The sequence below is a fragment of the Neoarius graeffei genome, chromosome 6 (genome assembly GCF_027579695.1).
Source record: "Neoarius graeffei isolate fNeoGra1 chromosome 6, fNeoGra1.pri, whole genome shotgun sequence".
In the NCBI taxonomy this organism is placed as follows: domain Eukaryota; kingdom Metazoa; phylum Chordata; class Actinopteri; order Siluriformes; family Ariidae; genus Neoarius; species Neoarius graeffei.
In genome coordinates, this window is record NC_083574.1 from 7021264 (window position 1) to 7036151 (window position 14888).

At 41.4% G+C, this 14888-nt stretch overlaps 1 protein-coding gene across 1 annotated transcript in view; it reads right to left on the reverse strand.

The window, feature by feature from the left end:
- Positions 1-3129: 3129 nt before the first annotated feature.
- Positions 3130-14888, reverse strand: part of tcf25 (transcription factor 25 (basic helix-loop-helix)) — a 52326-nt gene continuing 40567 nt past the window's right edge. Inside the window, exons 15-18 of the mRNA XM_060923246.1 lie at positions 9839-9929; positions 9444-9523; positions 3877-3952; positions 3130-3802 (exon numbers count right to left, since the gene is read on the reverse strand). Of these exons, the coding sequence (XP_060779229.1) occupies positions 3635-3802; positions 3877-3952; positions 9444-9523; positions 9839-9929 (415 nt within the window). The 3' untranslated portion in view covers positions 3130-3634. The remainder of the gene's footprint in view (positions 3803-3876; positions 3953-9443; positions 9524-9838; positions 9930-14888) is intronic.

Below are 14888 nucleotides of genomic sequence, written 5' to 3' on the forward strand. Positions count from 1 at the left end.
AAGTACGTCCCATGCACAGCTTCCGGGCTGATGAGTGCAAATTTGCCTCCAGTATTTGCTGATAACGTGCTGCATTCATCTTTCCTTCAACTTTGACCAAGTTTCCTGTGTCTTTGTAGCTCACACATCCCCAAAGCATCAGCGATCCACCTCCGTGCTTTACAGTAGGAATGGTGTTCCTTTCATCATAGGCCTTGTTGACACCTCTCCAAATGTAACATTTATGGTTGTGGCCAAAAAGTTCAATTTTGGTCTCATCACTCCAAATTACCTTGTTCCAGAAGTTTTGAGGCTTGTCTCTGTGCTGTTTGGCGTAAATTTTTGTTGGTCTACCTGACCGTGGTTTGGTTTTAACAGAGCCCCTGATTTTCCATTTGTTAATCACAGTTTGAACACTGCTGACTGGCATTATCAATTCCGTGGATATCTTTTTGTATCCCTTTCCTGTTTTATACAGTTCAACTACCTTTTCCCGTAGACAATTCTTTTGCTTTCCCCATGACTCAGAATCCAGAAACGTCAGTGGCTGGATGAAAGATGCAAGAGTCTGTCTGGATCCCAGAAACTCACTCAGCTTTTATGCACACACACTGATTACAAGCAAACAGATCACAGGTGAGGATGTTACGGTACCTTTAGTAGCCATTCAAACCCATTTGTGTCAACTTCTGTGCATGTTATCGGGCCAAAATCACCAGGGTATGTGAACTTTTGATCAGGGTCATTTGGGTAGTTTCTGTTGTCATTATGATTTAAAAAGAGAAAACACAGTCGTTTGACAATAAATGGTTTCACCCAACCACTAAGCATGAGTGGAAAAGATGTTTTTATGTTATCATTCATATTCTCTGAAAAATGGTCAAAAAATAATAGATTCTGCCAGGGTATGTAAACTTATGAGCACAACTGTATATACACAAACATGCAACAAATTAAAGGAAAGTAAGGTGGTGGGCAGGGCAACTATGAGGCACCAGAAGAACTTCACTGCATCTTGTCTTGAAGAGTACTGAATAAGTGAAAAGTATTCAGTTGGTGTTTTGATAATAGTTTTTGACGATAATCTTGCGTTGCTGTCCCATTGCTTTGAGATCTAATTACTATGAGGGTCGTAGTATATGATTTACTGGACATCATTTATCATCATCATCATCAAACCCTTCAGTGAGCGCTTGTGTCCTGTGAATGGAAGCAGGATCACGCACACGCCCATGAGGATGGAAATGATTCAATAAAAGTGATCAGTCAGAAAAACAGATTACACAAGAGAGCTTGATTCTGTGGGAAGAAAAAAAAAGCTCCAGTTAAGTGCTTTGGTGTAACTCTAGATGCTGATTTTTCTGTACACTCAGTAACCTCTCAAAATATGAATATCATCATTTTAGAAACAGCTAAAATACAACATTTACCAACGCTATATGATGTTGGGAAAAAAAAATTCATGCTTTGGTTCATAAAATCTAGATTCAACTATTATGTTTCTGGCAGGCTGCTTTTCTGTTTCTTTAAATAAAGGTTCAGCTTTTTCAGACTGAAGCAGTTTGCGTCTTTCGTAGGAAATAGGCATGTACCGATATATCGTTGTCAATTTATGTTTTGAATCGATGAAATAAAAAAATGAACCTTGATTATTATCAGGCTGCATATCGTCTTAGTTTTTCCAAGCTGTAATTGTGTTGCTTAGACATCTCCGGGTGCAATAACATACATACAGGACACTTTATCAATGGAATAAAAACCTGTGTTCTATCCCCTTCTAGCAGGTTTATGCAATATTGTTAGCATATTGCTTGTCCTACGTGTATTACGTCACTCTACCCAATGGAGAATGAGCGTTGAGTATGGTTCACGATATTGCATGGCTGTCAAGACAACATGACGTCACATGTCGGAACTGAAAAAGTTTTCTGCCGCGCATGTGCAGAAGCATTTCTTTGTTCGCTGGGAAAGAGAAAGATGCGTTTAACATCTACCAAAACTTCATTAGATACTCATCTTTGACTCATTCAGTATCATGCTAGTGAATGGAATATATCGGATTTCCCACTCGATGCCAGCCAATATTATTTAAATAGAGGGAATACATGTGACTTCGCCGTAGGCGGAAGTAACACAGCTCTAATGCCATGAAAATGCACAAAAACTGATCCAAAATTGGAAAGAACTTATGTGATTGACTGTACAAATAGATTTAACAAGAAATCAGAGCTCTCTTTTTACAGACTGCTGGAAGATAAAGAAAAGCAGATGTGGGTAGTACAAATGCTCATAAGTTTATTAAGAAAAGGCCTATTTGTTGTGCTTTATTTTCAATAAAAGAAATATTTGAGTTAATCGGCTATTATATTTATTTTACTCCAGAACAGGGGGAAAAAAGTTGATAACATGACTAACTTGGTGCACTCTGGTGCAGGAGGTCCTGGGTTCACGCCCCTGTTGAGGCAACTCCAGTGAAGGCCTGTAGGCAAAGCCCTTAATATGACCTGCCTACCTCATAAAAATGAGAGACAGAAAAGCAAGAGTCATGCCAGCTCAGACATCAACAAGGTCCACATCAGGTGTTTAGGAACCAGGGCAACCTGATGAGAAATGGGCAACTGGAACAAGACACTCATGGACAAGAGCTGAGAACACTGGTCTATTGGAATGCTACGTGACCCCCAAACTGGGAGTGGCTCTAACAGAAGAACATCCGAGATCTCGGTCCAGAAAAGCGCAGTCTTAGGAACAGCTATGATACTGCACGGGACCTTCACACTCCCGGGCCCTCTGCCAGAGGGCCCGAGCTTGAGGAAAAAAAGACCGCCCAAAGGAGGGGCGAGTGGGGAAGAGTGTGCATTTGTTTGTTTATTTCACACACACCCGTTGCATTTTTTATTTTCAAAAAGATCATGGGAAAATGGAATTATGAACCCAATACCGTGAATTATGTGAATCGTTACAGACCTACAAGGAAAATCCAGAAGCACATCATGCCATTCTTAATTAAGCCTTACCGGCTGCTTATTAAGTTCTTCACACTCATGAGACAGGAATACTTTTAATCCTGATGTTCCCTCACAGCTCAGTCAGTGGAAGATTTTTTTTTTAAGGTTTATGCAGAAAAATAATAAATCGGCACAATACAAACCCAGGCAAAAGTATTTTAATGAATAAAAGCGTTAATTAATTGAGAGAATTTGTTACTATTTGTTAATACAACAGTCCTAATAACAAGTAGGATATTTTATGGACCAATTATTACCATGACCTGGATCATGAGGTCAGATGGAGTCGTGCAAAAATAATGATTTGAGTAAAGTATCTGATATCCAAGCTAGTGTTTGATAGATTGTTCAAATCTAGAAACCAGTGTTGGGTCCTTGAGGAAAACCTTTAACCCTTGGTTGCATAGAATTATGCTTAACACCATTATGTTTCAGTTAAACGTCACTTTGGATAAAAGCGTCTGTCAATCTCAAATATAAACTTACAATCTGGAGGCTTCAGTGTAATTCAGTCAGTCGAAAACTTTAGATTTAATCTTGGAAGAAGAAACAGGATAGAAATATACTGACTGTACAGATTTCTTGTTTTCCACCTAAACTTGTCACATTGTCTTTTGTTATAAATTTTCTCCTCATCATCCCCCGTCTCAGTCCCATTCCTCCTCGTCTCGGTCTACGTTATCGTCCCTGGGTGGATCCTGGAATTGGATATTAGCCAGCATGTCCCTCATGGCCACCATCAACCGGTTCACTTCCTGGTTCAGTTCTCGACCTGCATGTGGTACTTCGAGGTCATCCTCAGGTCTCTGTCCACCCTGAAATCAGAACAGTCAGTTTGCACATTTCAGGATCTCAGAGAAGATGCGAGTGGCGATGAGAGTCCACTCACCTGCAGGTTGAAGTTGGGCAACAAAGAGCGGAAGAACAGCGACAAAGTGCTCTCATTTGAGGCTCTCGGATTCTGCCTAGAAGGGGTTTTAGAAAATTTTAATTACTAAAACACATTCTTAACACGCACTCTGCACCAAACATCAGGTATAGAAATAAGGGGGGGGGACCCCAACCCACATAAAGAATGGACACTTGATAGTGTGGTGTTATATGAAAATAATCAGTGACCAGGTAAGGGGAGATACTGCGAGGTATGGAGCACTTGCATGTGACGTCACAGCCGATCCAGATTGTGACAGACGCCATCTTGTCGGTCAAACGCCATATTCCGCCTTCTACTTCTACCTTTTCTTCTGGAAAACCCTACTATATACAATTCTACTACAACGGCTGCGGCTACAAGCTCTCCCTACCTGTGCACGGTTTTTTTAATGTTTTTTGTGTGTATTTTTGCGTGTTGTTCGTCTGTATCAATATCCACTACAACCGTATGGACTTACTGGACATTGGTTTCCAGCAGAAAATGACGGTTTGTAGCGATTTCCATCGCATGCACAACATTCCGGACGAGATAGCGAGACCAGTGGGGTCTCCGTGGATTGTTATCGGAAGCAAAGCGAAGGAGGCGGCGCCGGGAGCGGAAGCAAAAGCGAGGCTGTAGAGCGGCCTGTTGACTAAGCTCAGAAAACAGCCACTCAAACCTCCACTGCTAAGCCTCTACCTCTCCAACGCCAGATCCATGGTAAACAACACGGACGATTTGGAATTACAGCTGGAATTACCTTATTCTATTCTATAATCGGCTGGTCAGTGCTATACTCAATACTTAAGTGACTTACCCATCCAATGAGGATTCTTGTTTACAAGACGCCACATCTGAGTCGCTGACAAATCCTGAATTTCTGTAAAGATAACTGTCCAGAGATTTATAGGCACGCAGTGCTTCACCACTGAACAGCGAGGGAAAGTTAATGAGGTAATTATACACGTCTGGGTATTCCGCTGGCAGTTCAAAATCCGGTCGTGAAAACTCCGTCCGGAAAGCCATAAGGGTCACAAATCTGTAGATCGTTTATTTTAGACATATATCTAGTTATCTGTTCATTAGAAAAATGAGCTGTGTAGTCCGCCGGTTGAAATTGATCCATTCTGTACACGAGTGCAGCAGTATTCAGCTGTGTTTTTGACCGACAAGATGGCGGTTGTGTACTTTCCGGTCATGTGACTGCAAGATCTCTATAGTTTACGAAATTATAGCATGTAATATCTTAAGTGTTGTATCTCTCTCATACCACAGCTGTTTGATCTGTCTAATGTCCTCATATTTTTTTTCTTTTCATCTGAATTTAATGTTGCGGAAAGGCCACAAGACAAGTTAGTGTTCCTGTTATTAATGATGTAATTAATATCAGCTATAAACATACGGTTAAGGTTTACTGGTCAGAAGGTTGGGGGTTCAAGCCCCAGCACTAACAAGCTGTCATTGTTAGGGTCAAGGGCTCGATGTCATGGCTGACCCTGTGCTTTGACCCCCTAACTTCCTAACAAGCTGGGATTATTGAAGAAAAGGATTGCACTGTACTATAAAGCCATGGCCTAATAGTAAAAGAAGCAGCTTTGGGACCAAAAGGTCACCAGTTTGAATCCCTGGACCAGCACGAATGGCTGAAGTGGCCTTGAGCAAGGCACCTAAACCCCAACTGCTCCCCAAGCTGCTCTGGGTATGTTGTATGTCAATCCGGATAAGAGCGTCTGCTAAATGCCGGTAGTGTAATGCAGGGCTTAATTTGAGCCGGAACCTCCGTTGTCGGATCCGGCAGCTATTTTCATTTCATTCGGTGTTCCGGCAGCTATTTAAATGGATCAGATCACCTCCGTGACCATCACAAAGGGAAAAAAAATCAAACAAATTAAATAAGTAAATAAAAATTTGTTTAGTGTTCGGTTTTGATTTTGATATCTGTTGTTGATTTCTCTCCTATGACATCCACAAAATCTATGCGAAAGGGGAAGGGGGGGGGCATGAGGTGTATACTTCCGCTCAAAAGAACACCGGGTTTTTTGTAGCCGTTAGCTTGCGCTGTGGAAAAAAATGGCAAAAAAACAAGAAAGCTTACTAAAATTTTTAAAATGAATTCTCCAACTTGTTTTGTAAAGCCTTTATTTCTTAACTATTACTTGAATTGATTGCACTTATGTTTGCTGGCACTGCTTTTAAATTATTCTCTTTTTTGGGCTTTTTCCACCTTTATTGGATAGGACAGTGTAGAGACAGGAAATGAGCAGGAGAAAAACAGGGAGGGCTCGGAAAATGACCGCAGGTCGGAATTGAACCAGGGTCCCTGAATTTATGGTATGGCGCCTTATCCACCTGAGCCACGAAGTCCCGCTGGCACTGCTTTTAAATACCCTACTTAAATCCTTAAAATGAGTCATTTAACTCATGTCTTGTGTGATCTGATCTCCAATGGTGAAATAAATCGGTTGTGACAAGAGTACAGTCTTATTTTAGAAGATAAATTTAATATATAGCCTAATAAAAAATAATATTTTATAACATAATATCACGACATATTACTGTCTGTAACTGTTCGTCACTAAAGCATTTTCTAAGATCATAATGTCTGATATTTTTTTTTTTTACACACACAATAGGCGTATGTGCGTAAAGTTATAGTAAACCACCCCCAGACTTTTTTTTTTTTGAGTCGCCGGACCCACCCACCTCCTGCATTCTGGGACCTCCCACTTCACAAATTAAGCACTGGTGTAATGTAAATATAAATGTGTGTGTGTGTGTGTGTGTGTGTGTGTGTGTGTGAGAGAGAGAGACAAATAAAAGCTGCTTATTCCTGCTTTATTTTCATAATTTCTCATAATATTTCTTTTCCCATTATTCAGCAAGGTGACCCTGGAAGTAAAACTCTTTTGGCATGGAATTTCACACAACTTTTTTTTTTTTTAAATCACCTGGAGCCTTGTGTTGTCTCAATACAATACATTTTCATAATGTGCTTTAGATTCACATTTTCAATTTAAAAAAAAAAAAAAAGCTAGAAACAAGCTTAATCTTTATTGTGCAGTCCAGGCTTTTTTAAATTCACAATCAACGCATGCATCAGGGAAGTGCAGAGCCTAAATCCTATACTTTAGAGTAAACATAATGTGAAAAACTCTTCAACTGGACTGTCAGACTATTCATACCCGTGTCCGAAACCACTCACTCGTTCACTTCTCCCTACTCACTATAGAGGGAATTACTATATAGTGAGCTCATTGGTAAAATGAAAAAACGCTTTCGGACACTACTCCACCGCGCCGTTATTTACGTCATTACTGTCGCACAATTAAAACGTGCCGGATCAGTCGGCTGGTGGGTTTTCAAAATAATAAACACATGCATGTAATTTTGTGATAAATCCACATTATACGGAGTCTATTTCTCACATTAATAAATACAAAGTACTGTGTGTCTGCTGCATCTTTCAGTTCTTTTAAATCAAAGCTGAATACTTTCTTTCTTCTTTGCTGCTGTCTTTTATGAGATCAAATTTGAGGCTTTTGATTAATTCCTCGCTCTGCACTGGAACATTTACTCTTGTATTTTATCTGTCTTAATCCATTTTAGCTTATTTTCTATTCTCTTACTGTTTTTAATTGTACTTGAATGTTCGTTTAGGGGCGGCACGGTGGTGTAGCGATTAGCGCTGTCGCCTCACAGCAAGAAGCTCCGGGTTCGAGCCCCATGGCCGGCGAGGGCCTTTCTTTCTGTGCGGAGTTTGCATGTTCTCCCCGTGTCCGCGTGGGTTTCCTCCGGGTGCTCCGGTTTCCCCCACAGTCCAAAGACATGCAGGTTAGGTTAACTGGTGACTCTAAGCCCATGTTTACATTAGACCGTATCAGCGGATCATCAGATTAACGTTTTTAAAACGATTAGTGTGCACACAGCAACACCAATACACGATTCGCGTGCACACAACAATACCAATACGCGGATACGCTCGGCTCCGCAGGCATCCTGCGCTCCAAATCACTCCGCCCTGAACAGCGAGTGCCCTCTGGAGGGTGCGCACTCCGGCCCTGCGCAGCTCACAGAACGCGCGAGTGAAGCACACTAGCAGTGATTCGGGACTGAGCCGCTGTGTGTGTGATCTCAGCGCATATCACTTAACACTTGCAAGTGGAAGGATGGCAAGCCTAAAGACAATCATAACTACACAATGGGCAGTATTTGCATCAGTATTTGCAGTATTTTCATACTTTTATACTCTTTAATGAAAGGTGATACAAGGCGGAAGTCCGCGCCGTTTTTCAGCAGTCGCGTCACATGACCAACGCCAGCAAATCAGGAAGGTGGATGTCACAGTGACGTTGTCCAATGACGACGCCAGCTAGAGCTCAGCACAGCGTATCCGCGTATTCTCAATGTTTACACAGCACCGGACCAGACACGATCTGGATTGAATACGTGGACGCTGGCGGATTCCCGTTTCCCGACGTTTCCAGGTGGTTTAATGTAAACGGACAGTGCATCCACGAAGGAAACGAGACAGATATGGTCTAATGTAAACTTGGCCTCAATTGACCGTAGGTGTGAATGTGAGTGTGAATGGTTGTCTGTGTCTATGTGTCAGCCCTGTGATGACCTGGCGACTTGTCCAGGGTGTACCCCGCCTTTCGCCCGTAGTCAGCTGGGATAGGCTCCAGCTTGCCTGCGACCCTGTAGAACAGGATAAAGCGGCTAATGAGATGAGATGTTCGCTTATAATGTGTTTCTTCCTCCATCCGTTCATCCCAACACACTTTTTTTTTTTCAGCATGACCACAATGCATGCTGCTTGGTTAGTGCCCATCGGTTGTACACTGCTTTTCATGATGCATTGTGTGATACTACGAGTGCACTATATAGGGTGTAATAATTCTCACTATACATTCGGACAGCACTACAAAATGGCGAACTCACTATATAGTCCACTACATAGTGAGTGATTTCAGACACATGGATAATAAGGTGTATGTCTGAAAGCGATCAAACAGAGCAAATTTGCCCCCGATTGCTTTCTGTACAGTTAGTTTAAAAGCATATTGGTTAGCATTGAGGAATTTTTGGTCAGCGTACTGAACAGATCGGAAAATCAACAGACCGAGTCTTTCCACCCAAAACTCTCGTTTAAGGAAATTCCTCTCCTTTTCTTTAATTGCATTTGGTAGCACTGTGATCTACTCAAGGAATACACATCAATCTTTCAGTACCCTTATTTAGCTTGTTAACATGCATCACAAGACCTGTTTATTCTCTCTCTCTCATACACACACACACACACACACACACACACAGAGTGAATAGAGGAGGAAGAAAAGTTTTGAACCAGCCTAAAAAAAATCATGTAATTCAAGTGAACACCAAAAAAGGAGGGGGAGCATTAAAGAAAGGTTGACACTAGTATACGTAAGAATAATTCCTGCACTGTAAAATAAAAAAAAAATTAAAAATTAAAAAAATAAAATAAAAAAAGGCAGTGAGATGATGGAGAAATAAAATAAAACATTGAGAGACAGCTGTACCTCTCTGGCCTGGTGTAAGAAACGATATCATCTAGAGGAGGAAGTGGATCGTAACTCATCACTGGTTGTGTGGTCACTTCCTGCGTAAAACAAAACCACCAACAAATGGTGAAGTAGATTACAGAAAAGGTCCAAAACGTCTGGGTGCAAAACTGTTAACTCATCAGTTAATAAATAAGCAATTAACCTTTAATTACCATAATCAAAAAAGTTCACGTGCATGCCTAAAACAGAATAACCGAGTCCAGTTTGAATGATGTTTCTTAATTAATTATTACTTTACAGTCATTTCATTGTTGTAAAGAAAATGATTAGGCTTGTTTCATGCAGTCTGAATTTTTTTTTTTTTTTTAAATGTTGAATACGGTCATGCATAACAAAATTAAAAAATTCACCAGAGGCAGTGCAGATGTGGCCTCCTTAATTTCAGACAGAAGTACGTGTCTGTGAACGTTCCTGGGAGCGATCTGGTATCTCTGCTTCCTCCTGACCATGGGAGAACACGCAAACAGACACACACACACAATCAGAATTTGCTACCAACGAATATCATCTCCGTTTGAGAGTACGCTGTGCACATTCTGGATGCCACGTCTCACCGGAGATTTTAATTTTATTTTCCTTTTTTGTGTCGTTTGATGTTGAGTGTTTTGTCCGCCGGCTGTGATGTAGCTCTGGACCCAGTTTTGGGTGTTGGTTCCATCCAGGCCTTGGTGTGCTGTGGGTAATGCCTGTGCTCCTCGCTATGGATTGCACTGAGCTTGTTGCTCTTTTAACATCGTGGTTATCCAGCGCTCTGTTCGGCGGTGCTTTTGTGCTTGGCGTGGTGTTCCGAGCGATGTTGCTCGGTGGCATAGCGGTGGCTGTACAGGTGGTTTGGGACATGCCAGTGCTCTGCGTGGCAGTGCTTCTGTGCTTGCTTTGTGGATCCACGGCGCGGTGTTCCAAGCGATGTTGCCCGGTGGCGTTATGGAAGCTTGGGACTTATTTTTATGCGCCTTTTGATGGAACTGTAGTAGCTACACCACTGGAATGACATCCTGACCTTTTGGTGAAGTTCCCCCCCCAAATTGTAACGCGACCTTGGGTATGAAAAAGGCACTATATACGTAAATTTAACTGACTACCATCATGCCCTATCTCAAGAGGAGATGAGTAGTGTTCTCCGAGAGGAAAGCTGATGTCCTTTTTGGTCTCCTAGTGTAATTTAGAATTAAATTTCCTTTTCGACTGCATCTTTTAATAAAAACAGATAACACGCAAATGCCATGAGCACAAAATACAATTTTGTTGTAAGATCTACGTGTATGTCCATGATGCCAATCTCACACACACACACACGTTTGTTTTTCTATTATGCTGTAATGGTGCTTTGCAAGAATAGGAGCAAAACTGTAAAGTCAAAACTTTAATCTATCCCGCTGGCGATCTTGGAAGACTTGTACGGTAATCTTTTGCCACAGCTCCAGGGCGCACTGGAAGCATTGGAGTTGCGCATTATGACCGGATGTGACACGTTTCCCCACAGGTCTGAAACGTACTTGTAGTGGCAGCTGGTGGAAACAGCCACAATAATAATGTACTGGATCACTAAAAGGAACTGTGTTGTGCTGGAATGATCATCCGACCACATGAACACACTCCGTGTTATGGTAACGTTGATAGTAACGCGTAATGTGCATAGCTCTCCGGTCATGTGGCTGGATCATCGCTCCAGCACACCACAGTTCCTTTTAGCGATACAGTACACTCATTATTTATCCATCACACAGAGCAGAGCATTCTCGTTCTACAGTGGTGCTTGAAAGTTTGTGAACCCTTTAGAATTTTCTGTATTTCCGCATAAATAGGACCTAAAACATCATCAGATTTTCACACAAGTCCTAAAAGTAGATAAAGAGAACCCAGTTAAACAAATGAGACAAAAATATTATACTCGGTCATTTATTTATTGAGGAAAATGAGCCAATATTACATATCTGTGAGTGGCAAAAGTATGTGAACCTCTAGGATTAGCAGTTAATTTGAAGGTGAAATTAGAGTCAGGTGTTTCCAATCAATGGGATGACAATCAGGTGTGAGTGGGCACCCTGTTTTATTTAAAGAACAGGGATCTATCAAAGTCTGATCTTCACAACACATGTTTGTGGAAGTGTATCATGGCACGAACAAAGGAGATTTCTGAGGGCCTCAGAAAAAGCGTTGTTGATGCTCATCAGGCTGGAAAAGGTTACAAAACCATCTCTAAAGAGTTTGGACTCCACCAATCCACAGTCAGACAGATTGTGTACAAATGGAGGAAATTCAAGACCATTGTTCCCCTCCCCAGGAGTGGTCGACCAACAAAGATCACTCCAAGAGCAAGGCATGTAATAGTCAGCGAGGTCACAAAGGACCCCAGAGTAACTTCTAAGCAACTGAAGGCCTCTCTCACATTGGCTAATGTTAATGTTCATGAGTCCACCATCAGGAGAACACTGAACAACAATGGTGTGCATGGCAGGGTTGCAAGGAGAAAGCCACTGCTCTCCAAAAAGAACATTGCTGCTCATCTGCAGTTTGCTAAAGATCAAGCCAGAAGGCTATCGGAGACATGTTTTGTGGATGAATGAGACCAAAATAGAACTTTTTGGCTTAAATGATAAGCGCTATGTTTGGAGAAAGGAAAACACTGCATTCCAGCATAAGAACCTTATCCCATCTGTGAAACATATCATGGTTTGGGCCTGTTTTGCTGCATCTGGGCCAGGACAGCTTGCCATCATTGATGGAACAATGAATTCTGAATTATACCAGCGAATTCTAAAGGAAAATGTCAGGACATCTGTCCATGAACTGAATCTCAAGAGAAGGTGGGTCATGCAGCAAGACAACGACCCTAAGCACACAAGTCATTCTACCAAAGAATGGTTAAAGAAGAATCAAGTGAATGTTTTGGAATGGCCAAGTCAAAGTCCTGACCTTAATCCAATGGAAATGTTGTGGAAGGACCTGAAGCGAGCAGTTCATGTGAGGAAAGCCACCAACATCCCAGAGTTGAAGCTGTTCTGTATGGAGGAACGGGCTAAAATTCCTCCAAGCCGGTGTGCAGGACTGATCAACAGTCACCGGAAACATTTAGTTGCAGTTATTGCTGCACAAGGGGGTCACACTAGATACTGAAAGCAAAGGTTCATATACTTTTGCCACTCACAGTTATGTAATATTGGGTCATTTTCCTCAATAAATAAATGACGAAGTATAATATTTTTGTCTCATTTGTTTAACTGGGTTCTCTTTATCTACTTTTAGGACTTGTGTGAAAATCTGATGTTGTTTTAGGTCATATTTATGCAGAAATATAGAAAATTCTAAAGGGTTCACTAACTTTCAAGCACCACTGTATTTGCCGAAATGGGTCGCCAAATTAAAGTCCCGCCCACACAAGTAAAGTGTGAAGCTGAATCCGAATACTCAGTATGCTCCAACGCTAATTAACTATCTATCTATTACTTGACCATGTTCTGTTACCTTTGCATACTACAACTGCTCAAGTACTACTAAATGCCTGGGGAGTATTCGGACACCCTACTGATTATATCCTACGGTCCTTATCTCCCACGAAGTCAGAATGTCCAGGGATCCAACGTTTTGGACTCCCATCTATTTGGAGATACTGCAATGCGGTGTGTGGGCGAATCCAGGTAGAAAGCGATTCCTGGGGTCAATGGACACACGCAAAGACCTCAACGGCAGAACTGGACATGCTCCTTTAATCCGGCAGAAATGGCAGACGAAGCCTGCAGCACTCCTGGCATCTCCAGTGATCTTGCTATTAAGTAAAGACGCCTTGAATGCAAAGTGTGTGCACCTAGGATTGCACCAAAATCAACACATTGCATAAGTCTCTCTCTTTCTCTCCGATTATGGTGTAATGTTTCTCGTGCGCTACACAGTAAGACAGTACGAGTATTCAGACGCAGTCTACGTGTGGGAAACTCTGCATGAATGACGACGCAGTGATATTGTGATGGAACTACCGACACCTAGATAATCCGAATACTCCTATGTCGCCTTGCTATCAAGCGACCAGAGACATATTTAAAACGAGTGCTCCGAGAGCACAATATACCCCCAGGCAACTTGGCCATAACTCTGGGAAAATGCGACTGAACTGAACGAAATTGCAATTGACATAAAGACTCCTGTCAAGTTTCATGAAATCCCTCCAAAAACTGAGAGAGGAGTTGATTTCAGATGGCGAGCACCCTTACCCGGACGGACATCGCCACGACATAATCCCCTTTCGGCCAATAAAAATTGTGAAGGAAGTTGATTTCAGAAAGCAAGCACACCTTGATGACATTGCCAAAGTTTGTTAATAATCAAGGGCATAATTCTGGTAAAATTTGCCCAAATTAAACGAAATTTCAATCTGCGTATAACGGTCATATAACAAAGCCTTTGGCCAAGTTTGGTGAAATTCCTCCACAAACTGTGAGAGGAGTTGATTTCAGAAGAACGTACACCCTCATGAATTTGTCCAAGTTATTTAATCAAGGGTCAAAACTCTGGGAAAACGTTCACAAACGAAATTAAATCGCAATATGGCAGATTCTACCATAACAGAGGCCAGTTACGTCCCATCTCCTTAAATTGTTGAATTGATTATTTTGATCATTCTATTAAGTTTTTCGAGTAGCATTTGGGGTCTTGGACATTCACAGTAAATTTTAGGACAGTAGTCCTGGTAACTAATTAATAAAAGCCTGACATGACAGACATGCTAAATGACAATAGAAACACATCGGTTTCTATCATCAAAATCTGACAAACTAACGTCTACCATCATATTCTGACAGACACTCTAGATGACAATAGCAACAAAACTGTTTCTTACATTATTAATCTGACAAATTTAGTAATAATATTAAAATACCTCATCACTAGAACCAAATAAAATAAAATATTGAAATCAAAAAGATAAAATTTATTTTCAAAATTGAAATATCAACAATAATTGTCAGAACAGTGACGACAGACACGACTGTCACTTTCGCGGGGAAATAACACATTGAAATGGCCTGTCGGCTGAAAGGGTCGCAAGTGGCTCTGATTTATCTCAACTTACGATAGTTTTCCTCCAGAAAAATTTAAATATGAATGCACAAATATATTCTCAATGTTTCTATCGTCAAAAATTTCTATCGTCAGGATAGCTGACTGAAAATCTTACCTTGATTTATTTGATGAAATCTAGCTGTCAGAACTCCAAGTCTTGCCCAGAAGTAAATGTCTGCCGTCACAAAAATCACGCGCAGTAGAATTTCCTCTTTGCGTCAGTCAACATGTGCGTGGCGAGGGCCTGAATTTTGCTATCGTCAGGTGCATTTGACTGACAGACTGACGATAGCATTTTTTAAAAATAACTGTGGGCTTCTCTCGTGAACGAAATAGTGTTTTCGC